This window comes from Cavia porcellus, unplaced genomic scaffold (genome assembly GCF_034190915.1).
Source record: "Cavia porcellus strain 051 isolate PalLab524CR breed Dunkin Hartley unplaced genomic scaffold, mCavPor4.1 scaffold_15, whole genome shotgun sequence".
Classification (NCBI taxonomy): domain Eukaryota; kingdom Metazoa; phylum Chordata; class Mammalia; order Rodentia; family Caviidae; genus Cavia; species Cavia porcellus.
The window spans coordinates 13,413,120-13,430,778 of NW_026947498.1; the positions used below are offsets into that span (position 1 = coordinate 13,413,120).

General features: G+C 34.0%; 1 protein-coding gene across 1 annotated transcript; it reads left to right on the forward strand.

The window, feature by feature from the left end:
* The first annotated feature begins 1,024 nt into the window (after positions 1–1,024).
* LOC100730693 (protein kinase C iota type-like) lies at positions 1,025–1,911 on the forward strand. Its single transcript, XM_063225317.1, is given in 3 exon segments — positions 1,025–1,738; positions 1,740–1,876; positions 1,878–1,911. Coding segments are annotated over 3 exon segments (885 nt in total).
* Positions 1,912–17,659: the final 15,748 nt, after the last annotated feature.

Consider the following 17,659-nt stretch of genomic DNA (forward strand, 5'->3'; position numbering starts at 1 on the left):
AGGCCTGTTCATGACATTGTAGTAGAGAGCTCTACGTATCATTGTGAAATATGATAATCATAATTGATTGTAGGGTGTAGAGTGCCCTACAAACCGTTGTTTAAGCAGAAAGAGAAAGGGCTGGTAAAGCACATCATGACTCTTAAATCACAGTCTTAGCCCTGACCGTGAAGCAAGTCACCATGTATTGGTTACCAACTTCTCTGAGATCAGTGACACAAACATAGTTACACATGACAAGTTACTGGAAGTAGGTTTATCACTTATAGGTTGGCAGTAAGACAAGGCAAAGCCTAGGGTCCACTTGATTTTTGTCCTCCAAGACTCAGGAAAGATGGAATCTGCACTGCATCTGCCCCACTTGTCACCACTAAAGACCCTGGACATCAGTCACATGTAAACCTCAGGAACAACACCGCATCCTGGACTGATGTGTTAAAGGGCCTCCTACTCATAGGGGAAAAGAGCAGAGCTCTGGCTCCTCTCGAGGATCCATCTTTAATGGCAGGATGTTGCCTTCCTAGAACATTTCACAGTCATCCTTGGGAGCTACAAGCAGGCAGGGCCTCTGGGAGAATTGGATCATCCCGGGGGCCATTGTAAAAGAGCCGTGAACAGGAGGCATCTGTCATCTGCTTACATTCCAGTGGCTAGAGCAAGGGAAATAGCCAAGCATTGTTTAATGAGAGAAGGACAAATATTCTGCCCTCAGGAAATCAGTGTCATTCATGGCAACAGAGTACAGTGTTACAAAGAAGATAGACAAATGAACAATAATATCTTTTATGTAAGTGTGTGGGCCCTGAAACAAAGACATTAATATTTTGTTCTTGTCTAAGTTATTTTTAACTCTTTGCTGAGACAAAATACCTGATGCCCAAAGTTGGGAAAGGGAAGGTTTATTTCTTACAGTTTTTGGAGGTTTCTGTCCGTACTCAGTTGGCTCCAAGACAGGGTGGAATGGCAGGGCCACAGTTCATGGCAGCTGCATACAGCAAGACGGAAACTAAGGTGAGAAAGGACGATGAAAACCTATATTCGTCTCCAGGTAGAGAAGCAAATATTGGAGAAGAGGTTGAACCACCCTTACCTGGTTTGCCTGCATTCCTGCATTGAGACACCAACCAGATTTTTCTTTATCCTGGATTACATCAGTGGAGGAGACCTAACATACCATCTGCAACAGTTTGGAATCTTTCCCGGAGCACATGTGAGATTCTACTCCGGGGAGATCTCCTTAGCTATCCAGTTTCTTCATGAACATGAGATATTACACAGGGATCTGAAGTTGGAGAACTTGTTACTAGATGCGGACGGACACATTAAAATTACCGATTACGACCTATGTAAGGCAGGACTGAAGGCAGGCGAGAAGACCAACACTTTCTGTGGCACACTCAGTTATCTGGCTCCAGAAATCATCAGAGGCGAAAGCTATGGTTTCAGTGTGGACTGGTGGAATCTTGGAACAGTCATGTTCGAAATGATGGTGGGAGAGCCTCCGTATCCTTTTGCAGACAGTCCCAAGAACTCTGATCTAAACACATACAAGGTCTTGCAATCTATGTTAGAAAGAGAAGTCCACATTCCACATCACCTGTCTGTCGAAGCCAGAAGCATCCTCAAGGGTCTTCTGAAGAAGGAGCCAGAGGTAAGATTGGGCTGTCACCCTCAGAGAGGATTCATCGATATTAAAGAGCATCCATTCTTTAACAATCTGGACTGGAGCATGATGGAAAAAAAAGCAAGTGCCTCCTCCCTTTAAGCCAAGTATTGGTACAGAATTCGGGATAGAAATCTTTGACCCTGAATTTACCAACGAACCTGTCCAGCTCACACCTGATGACAGTTACTTTGTGAACAGCATAGATGAATTTGGGCTTTGAGTACATCAATCCCCTTTTCACATAAGAAGAATGAGGTGATTGTCACCTTCCAGTTAAGCATCTGTTTGTATATCTAATGCATGACAAAACTTGTTACCAGCTTGCATTCAACTGACACTTTTATAATTGCCTGGAAGATCATTTTAATTTCCTTTTTCTATATGAAGATGCCCTGCTTGATTTTGGTTTTTGGTTGACAAAGTTACTTTTTATGATAATACTTAACGATGAGGCAATTTCTTTTTACCAAATTTGTAAACACATTCCATTTGTTGCTTGGAGACATATTCCTGATTTTTTTATTTACTATACTGGAAAATAATATCTCATTATGCTTGTTTTGCTCCCAAACTATATGACCTATATATTCAGGCCCCTGATTTTGTAATATTCAGGGAAATCCAAAAACAATAGTAACAACTTTGAACAACTCTGCAGAAACCACATACATTGTAGCTCTGTCTCCTAGGTCAAACTTTAACCATCTTAAAGTATTACACCATAAATATACTTTCTAATATTTAGTGGACATCAAAACAATAATGCAAAGAAAGTATTTCTCCAAATAAGGCTAAAATCCCAAAGGAGTTCTAATGTGGACTCAATAGGAAACATTTTAAACAAATGCCCTGTGTGAGTATTTTACATTCTGAATGCCCAGTGGCAAAGAGCAGCTCTTAAAAGCAGGATCAGAAACATATTTCTGACATGTCAGTGTTCTCTGCAAGTTCATGTTGTGTACACTGATTTTTGTTTTTAAGCAAGATCCGAGTACTACCAGAAACACAGATTCCTTGCAAATGAACATGTCAATCCTTAGAAACATTTTCTTTTGATGTTTTCCTTACTTTCAAATTTAGCTATTTGATGGAATGATAAAATATGACTCCAAGCTTGGGAAAAGTTACATTTCTAATGAAATGGGGCATCCAAATAAAGAGAGAAAGATAACTTAGTAAATGCCTACACATTTTAAGTCATCCTAAATTTAAAACTGGATAGCTTGCCTAGAATTAAACATTATCAAGCGTGTGCCATTGTAACTTATTTAGACTATGATGGTTACTTTTCAAGTCCTTTGCACAGAGATGGCACTGAAACAGAGCAATGCTGTATCTGGCAACTCTTGAAATGACAAATTGCTAACTACAAATTGTAGTAAAAATAATTTGAAGAACTCTGCCCCTGAAATGAACTGTACTACTTCAAACTAGTTTTATTAAAATTCGTAGTTAGCAATTCGTTATTTACACAGCTGCCAGATACAGCACTGATCTGTTTCAGTGCCATTTCTGTGCAAAGGACTTGAAAAGTAACTACTATTGTCTAAATAAGTTACAATGGCACAATCTTACTGAAGTTTAATTCTAGCTAAGCTATCTAGTTCTAAATTTAGGATCACAACCTGTGTAGGCATTTACTAACATATCTTTCTATCTTCATTTGGATGTCCCGTTTCATTAGAAATATAACTTTTCCCAAGCTTGGAGTCATATTTTATCTTTCCATCAAATAGCTAAATTTGAAAAGTAAGGAAAACATCAAAAGAAAGTGTTTCTAAGGTTTGACATGTTCATTTGCAAGGAATCTGCGTTTCTGGTAATACTCGGATCTTGCTTAAAAACAAAAATCAGTGTACACAACATGAACTTGCAGAGAACTCTGACATGTCAGAAATATTTTAAGAGCTCTCTTTGCCATTGGGCATTCAGAATGTAAAATACTCACACAAGGCATTTGTTTAAAATGTGTCCTACTGAGCCCACATTAGAATTGCTTTGGGCCTTTGGCCTTATTTTGAGAAACATTTTCTTCCCATTATTCTTTGGTCCTCCACTTAAATAATAGAAAGGTTATTAATGCTATAAGCAGCAATTTACAACCTTATGAATGCTTCTGAACAAATTTTAAACAGATGACTCTGATAGGTCATCTTCTCTGTTGCCCCAGTAAAGCCTTATCAGTTTGCACCAATGATTTATGCACAAAAGCAGCATTTTTCTTCAGTGAAGTCAACCTTTATTCAGGGTGTTACGTGGTTTTTAAAATTTTTACGTAGTAAGATTTACTCTGCGTATTTTATGGGGAATTTCATTACAAATCTTTTTAACTATTCTATTTTTTTTGCAATCTTTTTAGTGTAATGACAGTTATTATAAAAAGTCTTCTCAAAATATTTACCAGGAAAATAAGGCAGTTTACAATCAGAATAGTTGGCCTTTTGATATTCTAAGACATAATTTACTTTGCATAAGCCTGCAATCAGTTCTCTTTATTCATATTCAGCCTGAATTCAATTTCAAGTACCTGGTTCAGTAATGCTACAGTTACTTTATACATTTGTTTTGTCATGCAGCATGCAGCCTTGGTGGCCGTAATACAACCTGTATTTGTGTACCACTTTTTTTCTCATGTTAAAAACCTTTAATTACAACATGGAATTCAAATCACAGCCATGAAAAGATTTTGCAGCCATATTGTAAAACTGCCATGGTGATCGTACTGCATTTTCACTAGCTTCAATCTGGAGTAAACCTAAAGTGAAATCTGCCAGCTCCGAACCAAGACTCATGGTGATTTTCAACTGCTTTCTGTTTCACTCCTCACTTACTGAAGATCTGCTGTATTGGACTGTTTTAAGTAATGAACAATGGGTGGATGCAATAACAACCAGACATGGTTATATATAATATGAACCTTAAAAATTCAATACATTGTGTGTTGTAATACACATACTTAATTCACTCATGTGAAGTAAACATTCTCTGAATTTTGGGGCCTGCAATCTTTTGTTGCTTCTGTGTGAACCATCATGGTTCCTAACTGCCATCATGTTTTGGCCACAACTGTCTCCTAAGTCTTCAATTAATACTTGATTTAATGGAAACTCTGTGAAGCCCAGCCTCCAAGGGATTGTAACTTGGGTGAAAAATTCATGGGATAAAGTCACTGACAGCTGTGTTTCCTATGCCCTGTGAGCAGGCTATGTGGATGAGATGTGCACATTTTAAGAGAGCTCTACTGCTGGACATGAGAGGCTGGGGCCAATATTTCCATAGAAATGGAATTTCAAGACATTCAGCCCACAATGTGGGGTTTGGAGAACTATAACAGTGTTCTAGAAAAAGGTGACAAGACTGTATTTGAACAAATGTGGATTTTTGTATATGAAAAAATAAGATTACCCTGAAAAATAAGTCCTGGACCATCTTTTGGAGCAAAATTTAACATAAGAGCTGGTCTTATTTTCAGGGAATAATATTTTTGAACTCTAGTTCACCCAACAGGGTCATCATGGGCAGCTGAGTTACTGCACCTGAATGAGTAATATTTTCATGGTATGAGATGACCCAAGATAGCTTGGGCAGGGCATATGAATGAGTACCCTCTACAGTGGTCAAGCAAATGGCAGACGTGCAGGCCCTTTAGCATCTGCTTTCTGCCACCTTCTCTCTTCCAATAGTAATGACTGAGGTCTGAGTGTTCACTGTGGGAGCAGCACTTTGGGTGCAGTAACTCAGCTGTCTATGGTGACCCTATTGGTGAGCTAGAGTTCGATTCTTTTATCCCTCAAAGGCCACCAGCTTGGTGCTACTAGAAGGTGGTGAAGCCCTCAGGAGTTGGGATCTAGTGAAAGATCTCCAGTCACCGGGCAGAATCCCCTGAAGGGGACAGCAGGATCTCACGCCCTTCTTCTTCTCTATCTAGCCATGAGGTGAGCAGCTTTGTTCTGCTATGTGTCACCCCACACCCTGGCCCATGATATGCTGCCAGCAGCCTGTGCCAGTGGGCCAACTGGTCACAGAGTAGAACTTCCAGAATTGAACCACAATAAACCTTTTGTCTTTATAAGTTGATTACTTCAAGTATTTGTTACAGTAGTAGAAAACTGAATAACAGAGTGGAGCTGTGCTATACACTATATTTCAGAAGGGAATTAACTAGAGGAACAGAGATACCAGGAGACTGACATAAATCAAATGCCTTCACTTAGAAACACATCAGGTGCTCAATGATGAGGCTATACCATGACTTCTGACTTCAGTGTTCCTTTGGCCCAGCCCCAGATGTTTTATGTTTTGCTTATTATATAAAGGATTTTTAAATGATTTTCATGTATAAGTGGTCCTTATTTATTGTCTTATATATTTCTCAGATTACTACTATGAAGCCTAGCCTGTGATTCACACCAACAGCACTCCTGAGTCTCCACAGCAGATAGGAACTCTCAGTTGCCATAATTACATGATTCAATGTCTAATGATAAGTTTCTTCCTATATGCCAACAGGAAATATATATATACACATACATGTATATAATCTATACACATTCACAGAGGCATTCATAGAAACCTGTTCACACAGAGACAAAGCAGATATATATCTACTATACAGAAATATATTAGAGAAATCCCTGATTAACATGGCTAGGATCGAGAAGAAGGCACCCTCATTAGAAAAAAAAAAGAGAACTGACCGTGAGTGCATGGTGATATCCAAGAAAAACAAGCTTCCCTGTGGTAAGCTCCTAGAATTTTGAAGTTATTACAGAAGTTAGTGCATTCTGATCAAACTGTCAAAGCAACTACAGAAATATACCTGTTGGGAAATACCACTCAGGAAAATGCATATGAATTTTATTAATATAAATTTATAATTATAACATTTAATAATAATTACTTGATTCATAGTAAATGAAAGAAATATGTTTCTCTTATGCTTAAAATTTCTTGTGTTCACTGTAAAATTCAAGTGTGAGTTATTTGATAATGTGAATTTAAAGAAAATTGAATATCCAAAATAAAAAAGAGAAGTAATTTTGTTGTTAAATAAAAATGAACTACAGTTGATATGAGATTATTTTATGTTAAAAGGGCTTGTCTAGTTTACATGTGTTTCATGGAAGATCTTTTAAATTTTATAAAAACTTTGTTCAGGATTCGTATAAAGAAAATGCTATTATAAAATTGTTTTAACTTGGTGGTGTGGGGAAGGGAAGATAAATGCCTGCGTGTAGCTGCAGCAGAAAATGTGACCGCCACCACCCCCAAGCCAGTAAACTTCTGTCTCTTACTCACCCTGGTATTAGTTCCTGTTGCAGTTCCGATTGCTTCTATCCGCTAGAAACAGCTGGCTACTGTAATGCACAGCTGGCCACTGCGGGGCATACTGTAAGAACCAAAGACAGCCAAGTACTCTGTGTTTGGACTTCCCCTTTGCAATCCCATAAAATCCTCTCTCCTTGAGCCTTCAGGGCCTGATACTCTCGGAATGATCCTGAACAGTGCTTGGCCATGTAGAATAAATCTGCCTCCAAATCCTAGGTGTCATTCCTGTGTTTCTGCTTAATGTTGCACAAGTCATCTTAGAAACAATTTGCAAATATATCTTTCACATTATTAATATTATGTTTTTAAATATTTTCCTGAAACATCATCTTAGATTATATAATCTAAATTAGTATTCATTTTATAAAAAGAAAGTACGAATATGTTCAAAATCATATTGGCAGAGATTTGAGTTTTCTTTACAAGAAATTATTTTTTCTAAATTTTTAATGCTTAGCAAATTAATTTAATGTTACATTTTAGATATTATACTGAACATTATACATGATATAAGAAATATATAGATTATTATATATAATAGATTATTATACAATCATCATACTATATAAATGTAGATTATTATATATATAATCCTAAACTGAAAACTTGATTTTGCTAATCTGAGAACTTTACAGATAAATATTCTTGGAAATTTCTCGCATTTAAAGAGATTATTTTGAAATTTGATATATTTATATGAGCAATAGAACTGCACTGAAAACTTTGATGCAGTAATTTTATCATATTATTGTCTGACCATACTCATATAAAATAATTATTATGGTGCAATAAAAAAAAATTCATGTAGTCAGTAATATTACAACCTTCCCTTATGAATATATTTTATGTACATTTGTGCTACATAAAATCATATAGATTTATTTTCCAGATGTATGTCATCCATCTCTTATTTTAAGAAGTCCAGATTTATGCTGTCTCCATTCAACTTCGTTATACAACCTCAGAAGTTAGCCTACCTTCACCAAAAAAGTGAAAGAAAATTGAATAAACATTACTCTACGTCATATTATCAGAGGTGTAGACATATAATTAAAGTATTGGAAATTATCTTGTAAAATAGTCTTAGCATTTTTTTAGTTTAGAATCTTTAAAATTGTTTTTTGGAAATATTACTTCACTTTTTTCTGTGTTCTACAAATATATATCATAAGATAGGCCCAATGTTTCCCATATTTATCTCAGGTGCTTTCATTTTTATTTCCATTGAACTGGAATATTTGTTTTAAAACACTACATTTCTTTTAGCTACAATGTACACCCATTAAATAAGTGCATGTGATAGGACAGTGGTAAACACTAGGGTTTGGACTTCTATGCATTTCTCCAGGATGATATTCAATACATTCCAGTTGAAGGGAAAACTTCTGGAAAGTTCAGACCTACATGCCAGAAAGTAACAGTGTAAGAATTCTCACCAGTGAATCTTTGGCAGATAATGCAGCCCAACATAACAAGGACAGGGACCTGCTAGAAATTTATGCCTTAAAAGAGCTCCAAAGTCAGTGAAGAAAAACATTTGTTCACTTTTTACTTCATTGATACATGTTTCAAATTTGTACGCATATATGATATATTTTAATTCTTCTTTACCGAATCCTCTGTTATCACTTCAAGAGAGAACAGGCCCAGCTGCAGGCATGCACGCCAGTGCAGGCGGCACCAGCAAGAACAGACTGGGAAACGGTGCGCGCTCCTGCAGGCAGGACCTGTGGCGGGGAGCAGTCGGAAGCAGGAGGGAGAATATGAAGCAGCCGCTGGTAATCAGGTGAGCATTATGTCCTACCACACAGACAGGAAGAACAGAAGTGGGTGGGAGCATTTTGTATCAAAGAGCTCTAGGAGAAAGCAGGAAACAAAAGATCTGCCCCAGTTCCTATTCCCAGAGCCAAGGTCATGCTCACAGGCTGCCGCACAAGCCCCACTTGACTGGAGTGCGCATTGCTGGATTCTGACTTGGAAACTGCCAGAGAACTATGGACACCAGGGCAATTTTCCTACTTTTAATTTTTCTCTGTCTGGCTGTTTGTTGTCTGGTTGGTTTTGCCTGTTTTGTTTTGTTTTGTTTGTGGCTGTGTTACTTTCCTTTATTTTGTCATTTTCTTTTCTCTTCCACTTTTTCTTTTTTCACCAGTTTTCTTTCTTTCTTTCTTTCTTTCTTTCTTTCTTTCTTTCTTTCTTTCTTTCTTTCTTTTTTTTTCTATTCATCTTATTTCTCTTTTCCTCAACTATCTCCTGATTTGGTAGCTTCACACGAATGAATATTGTTTCTTGTCTTTCTGATTTACTTCAATACCCCTTCACTTGCAGTTTCATTTTGTCTCCTGTGTCCTCCAGTTTCCCAAAATTTCAATTATTTTCCTTAAACCCCAGCCTTGCTTCTGCTATATTTGAACATTTTCATCTCTCTATCTTGTCCCTTATCTCTGTAAATTCTTCTCTCTTCCCACACAGGGTAAAATCACTCCATTTCGGGGAAAATCATGGCATACAAGTTCCTGATATATATTGCATTTTGTTATATAACTGTAAAATTTGCTCCTCTGTTTAAAGGTATCAGGTTGACAGTTACAGTTTGTCAGTAGATAGTCTGTACTTGATGTTACTATTATTGACAACTGTACTACTTTAGGCAGGATTTCATATATGTTATAATCAGTTTTTGTCCCCTGTATGATAATAAGGTGATTGTATGAGATCATAGTCACATTCATTGTTCAGGACCAAAGGATTGGGTGCCAAGCCAAGTAGATAACAATTTTTCATCCTTAATCAATTGGGAAAATAGGTTTTTGTGATAGACAAAAGACATTTCCTAGGGAGTCCTAAATATTGGTGATAAAGATGCCTACCATAAGAAATCAGCAAGCAACAACACAGAAAACACAATAAAGTAAAAGGAGACGATGAAAATATGCAGAAGCAAAATGCAACCCCAGACTCCCTAGCCCACCCATGACAAGTCCAGAGCACAGCGAGACAAAGGAAATCAAAAGTGAAGCATTGAAATTTTCTTAAATGATAGCAAAAGAAGTGAAAAAACAAATGGAAGAGATTATAGAATAAATCTCTCAAGTACACAGATAAATGCTGATCAAAATGAAAGACATTAAAGCAGACACAGATTTTAAAAAAGGACAGGACTTTGGAAACTGTGAATGCCCAATGTAGGAAAGAAATGGAATCCTTGAAACATAATCAAATAGCAATTCAGATTAAAATCACCGCTGAAAGTATACACAACAGATCATAAATATCTAAGGATGGAATATCAGATCTAGAGTACAGGATTGGGGCTAGTGACTATAAAAAGAAATACCTTAACAATTTCAAGACATCATAAAAAGTCCAGTATCTGCTAGAGGAAGCAAAGACGACCATCATAAGTTTGAATAGAATCAATGAAAAAGCTGGAGGTGGCACAAAGGCCATAACAGTTTTCCTCACAGAATTAATGGCAGAAAACGTCCCAAACAGGATAAAGAATTTGATATGTACGTAAAATGGGGTTTATAGAACTCCACACATGCAGGATGAAAGATATTTCTATAAACCTGTCCTCAGGATAGTATGTTTAAAAAGCCATGTGTTTTGAGTAGGTGACTACAGTGGCATAGTAGACATAGTAATTAGGACAAGTAAGATATTTTCACTGAAAAATCATGTCTAAATTTAGCTAATTTGAGTTCTAATATCTGAACTCTGGATATATGTAAAAACATTAATAAGATTATCTATTGAGCTAAAACAGACATATTTTCTTGTTCACTATTAAGGCTTTCAAAAAACCTGCTATATTAGAATACAATTAGGGTTCAAATTTTAACACAGAGACATATGTTTATGTTTATACATATGAATACAGAAAGATATACACATATGTGTATATACATCCATATGCATGTATATATAAAACTACTCACCTAAAACAGTAATTCAAGTAAGACCTTAGTATTAGTTTTAAAACCAAACTATTAAACACAGGAAAGAAATACAAGAGAATTATCAGTTCAGTGCCTGTACTTGTTATAGTTATGAATGTTGAGTACATGAGAGTGAATTTATTTACTGTAATCATCCTTGATGCCTGCATATAATGGTAGATTATCGTTTTTTTCTAGGTGACATGAACAACAATTTTTACATCTCTTCTGCTCTAAACTTTCAATTATAATATGAATAACTCATATTTATGGATTGTGTTGAACAGGAAAGCTTTTAACTGGGAAATTATAAAGCTAAAAAACATACAATCTCCTTATTCATCAATATTTCCTACATAATGCAACAGAAGCAACTTTGAGACCCAGGACTCCTTGGATTAAGTCTAATAGGATAGAAACCAGCATGATTGTCAATGGTGAGTTACATAGCTACTATATTATACATTAAAATTGATTATAAATGAATAGTTGCAAAAATAGATGAGATATTCTAACAAATGAAACAGAAGACACATTGTTGAGAAAAAACAGATATGCAATCAGAATGAAATGGTAATAAAAGAGAAACAGTCATCATGCAATGTGAAATAGAGTATAGGAAGGAAGACAGTACATTTTATGCATTTTTGGTAGGATATCCTAGTGAGAGGATACCCTATTATGTGTGTTACAAATCAAACAGAAATTTGCAAAAGTTCAATGCTGAGTTTTAAGATGAACTGATAAAGTAGGATGAGTTATGTAGCACCTACATTTATTTTAGACACACATTTTAACTTACCATATTTTTAAAATTTTATAAAATATTTGTGCATATGTTTAGACCCTCATATTGATACATATAGTAAAAATATAAAAATTAAACATAAATAATTATTAGAGGTTCAAAGTTTAAGAAGTGTCTATGTCTCATGTGGAAAGAGTAATACTCTGGTAGTATTAAATATTTCTAGATTCATTTAAACATTATACAATGCACACATGTATTGAAACATCACAAAGCACAATATTACAATGCACAACTTTTATTTTTTTTTGTTCATCAGTTAAAATTAATTTACGACTTTACACATTTAAAATAGTCATGTAAGTTAAAGAAAGGGCTTTTGCCAATTCAGTCACAGATATAGGTACACACATTTCAGCATGGTTAGTAATTTTAGTTGCACCTATTAAATAATTCATACTTTCCAATTAAATAAAACTATTCCAAAATTTACATATTAATAAAAGTATAGTGAGTAACAAAAGTACAATTTACTGGAGTCACTTAAATTTTTCGCTAGTCATCAGATAAGCTGACATGAACAATACTATATTGTTACTTTCAAAATGACCTTCATTGATTATTTTCATATAACACAGCCAAAAGTTCACTGAAAATTTTTCTCTAGGGAAGTTAACTTCTCAATTCATATTGCCAATGAATTTGCTTTGGCAGAAAATTTGCCAAAAGTGGCATTTACTTTTTGGGAAATTATGATATCACTTGATAGAATTTTGGAGTATATAGCACTCAGACAACTGTCAAATTGGTCCTAGGCCTTGAGGGATCTGAATGTTCATTTATCAGAAAGGTTATATATTAACTGAAACTTAAGTCATTCATTTCAAGATGCTGAATTAAGTTTAGAGAGAATGATGAAACATTCTTATTAAAAGTGGCACAATCTTCTAGGTCATATGAATGCTACAAGCCTATAGCTACCTAAATCATTTTGCCAGATAACTGGATTTAGAAATGGTTTACAGTTTTGTGAGATACAAATTTCTCTTTTGGAGTTCAGACACCTTTTCAAGAATTTGCAGATAATTTTGATGAAGCATATTGATCTTATACTTGAAAATTGCTAAATACACTTATTAATTTCATTACTATAGTCAATATTATTCAGAAATTTCTGCATAAAAATCAAATAAGTAGGAAATTATATATAATTACTAAAAACTTTGTGTTTTCTTTCTGCCTTATTATATAGGCAAAGTAATACTGATAATGAATGTAATCACAAACAGCAAACACAAAAGTAATCATTTCATTATTCTTCATTACAATGCTATTAGTATTGAATTAGTTTTTAACTCTAGAAACCTACAAAAATTTGACTGTGAGTTTAGAGTATAAGTTGAGAAGGGAGAAAAATGGTACTATCAAATAAAACATACCATGGCACCAGATTTGACATACTGGTTATCTTAAAGTTAACTTTGAAGGTTATATAAATTGTGTGCAACTCTTGCCAGGAAACGCATTTTTGTTACATACCAGTGTGCAAATGTCTGAAAATTCTTTGTGTGAACTTATAGCGCAAACTTTTAGCAAATGCATCTTTTCCTTTCTTCTCCACAAGATTTTCATGCAGGAAAAGATGGAGTTTGTTTTTTGGTCTATATTTAGCTTAACTTATTCTTGATGATATATTCTTTATTATGGCTGATTAATGGTTATGTATTTGCTGTTTTGCTGTTTAACTTGAAACATCAAGTCCATTCATTTTAAGATAAATAATTGCAAACTGCATTCAGATATGAAATGTAACTAAGTTAATGCATATGTCTAATATATAAAGGATATTGTAGCATACAATTTATTTATTAGAAGAATTAATTTTATAATTAGGTAATTTTCACATTTTGCTAGAGAATACACTTCTTTTATGACTAAATTTTAAGTGATTTTACTGCACAAAACAAAATTTTTACAGTGACTGAAATTGAATAAAATTTCATTTGTACACTTGTTTTTTATGAAAAATAACATATAATATCTTTCAAATATTTAGATACTTATAAACTGAGGAAACACTGTGATATAACCTTAAGTTATCAACAAATAGCCGTATAAAATATTCTTACACTGTGTTACTTCCAGTCTAAAGGAGCATGATATTTTATAGAGAGGATTAAAGACTAACCCTAGGAGATGCAATTCAGGTAATAATTACATATCTTACAATGAACTCACCCTACAGAAGAATTATAAATACCAAAATTGTATGTTCACACAGAGACATATTACCCGCATGCCCACACAAAAATATTTAATGTCACTGTAAGAACCAAAAATCAGACGATATTTTAGAGATGGTTGATCCCTTCAAAAAGTGAAATACATACTTGTATGCTTTACTCCCAAGGTTGTTGAATTTCAAGAGAAAGATATATATATATATATATATATATATATATATATATATATGTATATTTTAAACTAGAGATACTGTAAGATGTTGCTCAAGTCTACCTGCCCAGCTGGAAGTTGAGGAGTGAGATCGTTGTGAGGGGAATTCTGAAATAGGAATTCCTCTAAGTTTGATGACATCAAGCACTCAGTGCTCAGATTAAAAAAAAAATCAGAAATGATAAAATGACACTACGTTTGAAGATTCCTTTTGATAGTCAAAAGAGTAAACATTCCAAAAAGTGTCAGATGAAAGACAGTAAAGTTATCTGAGTATCGGGCTGCCAACTGGTCTGAATATGAATGATCATTAGCAGTTTATCAGTGACAGGGAAATGAACACCTCAGAGTTCTGTCAGGTAATTGTAAGTATCTTCAGTGCATTAACCTGGTGAGATCAAAACGAATATCCACTGTTCAATCAAATATAAACTCCTCCCACACGTGATCACATGGTGTGATCAAACTTTCAGGGTTGCTTTATTATGAAAGTAATTTATAAAATTTAGAAAAGATTTTTTAAATTTGAGCATATTAAATATCCTAATCCAAATTTAGTATAAAGAGTAAGACATTCCCTGTGAATATACTAGCTCTTATTTTTCTAAGATTCATGAATATGTATATATATATATGTGTGTCATCAATATGTTCTATAAGAGAAAAATATTTAGATTACTCCTGTTGTCAGAAAAACAAAACTGAAATATTTTCTTTAAATAATTAAGTTTAGAAAATGTTAAATAATACCACACACATCAGGTACAAAATGCATTAAAAATAATTATACATTGTTAAGTCTCTTAACTTTCAATAGCTACATGTATGAATTTTAAAGAGGGTTTGTATTGTTTATGCCTAAATTATTTTCTTGCTATACTACCAACTACATTAGAAAACTAGTGCTAACAACTGATTAATATTTTATATTCGTAGAAAAGTATGCATGACAATATATTTGTATCTTTTTTTTTTCTTGAGACAAGATCTTGCTATGCAGTTCAGGCTGCCCTTGAACTCCCAGAGATATACCCACAAAAAAAATACTGAGAGTCAAATTTTTTTCCAGTCTCTTTCCTTGCTTATTTCTACAGTATCAAAGCAAATGATCATAGCCAATGGACTGTAAACTGAAATATTGAATGCAAATAAGCCTTCCTTTTGTTAAGTTGGTTTTCTTAAGAATTTTGTCACTGTGACAATATGCGAACACAATGATACATCACAAAATTACCCCAAAGAAAGAAATTATGCAATGATTTCAGTTAATGAAGAAAGGCATTTGACAAAATTGAACATTTGTTAATGATTAAATTTCTAAAGACAATAGTTATTGAAGTAGCTTGCATGATCGGAATAAAGATCATATATTAAAGGCTTACAGTCAATATAATCAATAGGGAAAATCTAAGAACTTTTCTTAAAGATCTTATATAAGGAAAGAAAGACCACTTCACTGAAAATCTTTACCAAGACAATTGCTTTTTCTTGAGGGCAATGATTGTTTGAGACAGGATCTTGCTATTTAGTGCAGGCTAGTCTTGAACTCACTTGTGTAATGCAGTCTGGCCTTGAACTCATGGTGATCCTCCTGCCTTAGTCCCCTCCATGCTGGGATTCCAGACATTTATCAACATGCCTGGCTGCCAAGACAGTTAGACAGTAAAATGTGACAAAAAATAACCTATATTAAAATCAAAGATGATGAATTGTTGTTACAGATAGAATGGTTATATATGTTGTGAACAGCAAAGACTCAATAAAAAAGTTATTTTTGATAAATTCCTGAAAAATCCAGAATACAAAATCATGAAATATCAACCATAGAGACTGAGGAGTAACTAGATTTTGTATTATGTTCCTAGCATGGCGATGCCCAAGAATTGTGGATTCAGTGCCCAGCATCACCAAAACAAACATAGAACTAAAAATAATAAGAAGAATCAGTAGTGGTTCTACCTGCAAAAAATTAACCAATAAAAAGTGATAAGAGGCCAGGCACGGCCACACAGCCTTATTCCCAGCACTCTGCGAGACTGGACAGGAGATGTGCGAATCGGAGCCCCACGAGGCTCGCTTAGTGCTCAGCAACTTCCTTCTCAAGAAAAGGTATTTTAAAAGACCTGGGGATGGAGATCAATGGAGAGCTCTGGTTTCAGTACTCAGAATGACAGAAAGTTTTGAAAAATGATCGAGAAAATGATCATAATTATATTTGGCAACAAAAAGAATAAAATGCCTAGGAACAGATTAAAAAAATAAAAGAATCACTAAAATTATAAAACAATAGTGACAGAAATTTAAGGCAAAAAATAAAGGACTCCTAATATTCACAGGTTTAAAGAATTGTAATTGTGAATAAGTCCAGAGTATCTAAAATAACCTGCAGATTTAATGCAAGTACTAAGTGCATTCTTTACATAAATAGAAAAATATATTAAAATTGAAATACAATTACTAAAATCCTAAAGTGGCAAAAGCAACCTTTGAAAAAAAGAACAAAACTATAAGTGTTAAAAGTTCTGATTTTAATTATAGTTTAAAAATACAGTAGTCAAATGTACAAGATAGAAAATAAAGCTCATTGTAAATATAGAGCATTAGAACAATAGAGAAGTCAGAAATACGTATATATACACATATGCATATATAGATACTGAAAATGTGCGATGAGATAACTAAAAAATATTTGTGTGTTTTACTCTTATTTTGATCAGAAAAGTTAAGCTTCATATTTTCTTATTTTAAATTTGCATTTGCCTTTACATATGCAATAATTGGGAGATTAACTTTTTAGTTATGTTTTGGTTAAAGTATGTTAACTACAATACATCTTTCTAAAACATGCATAGTTTCACAAAATTTTAATACAATTCTTGTTTATATAAAAATAATATCAAAAACAAGATTGTTTATCCATATTTTTTTTAGAATTTCGAGGAATTCTTGCATTGAATATGAGGGACTTAATCAATCTGAGTGAAAGAAAGAGACTTCCCAAGTGCTGAAAGAGAAGGTACATTCTGGTTCCTGTAGTCTACATTGCAGATCTCAAAAAAACACAGCAGCTTTATGGCACTATTATTTTAGCAACACACAAAAAAATTTAGCAACACACAAAAAGTGAGCTGGACACTAAAGAATCCTTACCTTATTTTTGTAATTTTTTTCAAGTCCAAGAGCTAGAAAAAGTGTTCTGGGCTAACAGAAATAAGCATGGTTATATGTTAGGATTTGAAGGAGGAGAAACAGCTGTCTGAGATGACGGAAATAATTTATATCGTATTTTGTGTGATGAATATGCATATTGTATAACTAATATTTCATAAATGTAGTCACATATGATCTTCAAATTTTTAGTACATATGCATCATACATCCATTTTAAACCATTTTCATTTTTAAAAGTTGATTATCATTTCTAAAATGTTTCTATTATTAGGTTTATATCTGAGTTTGCATTTTTTAAAAGAAACAACCATATACTTTTTTAAAGGTAAAAACAAACATAGATTAGCATTGT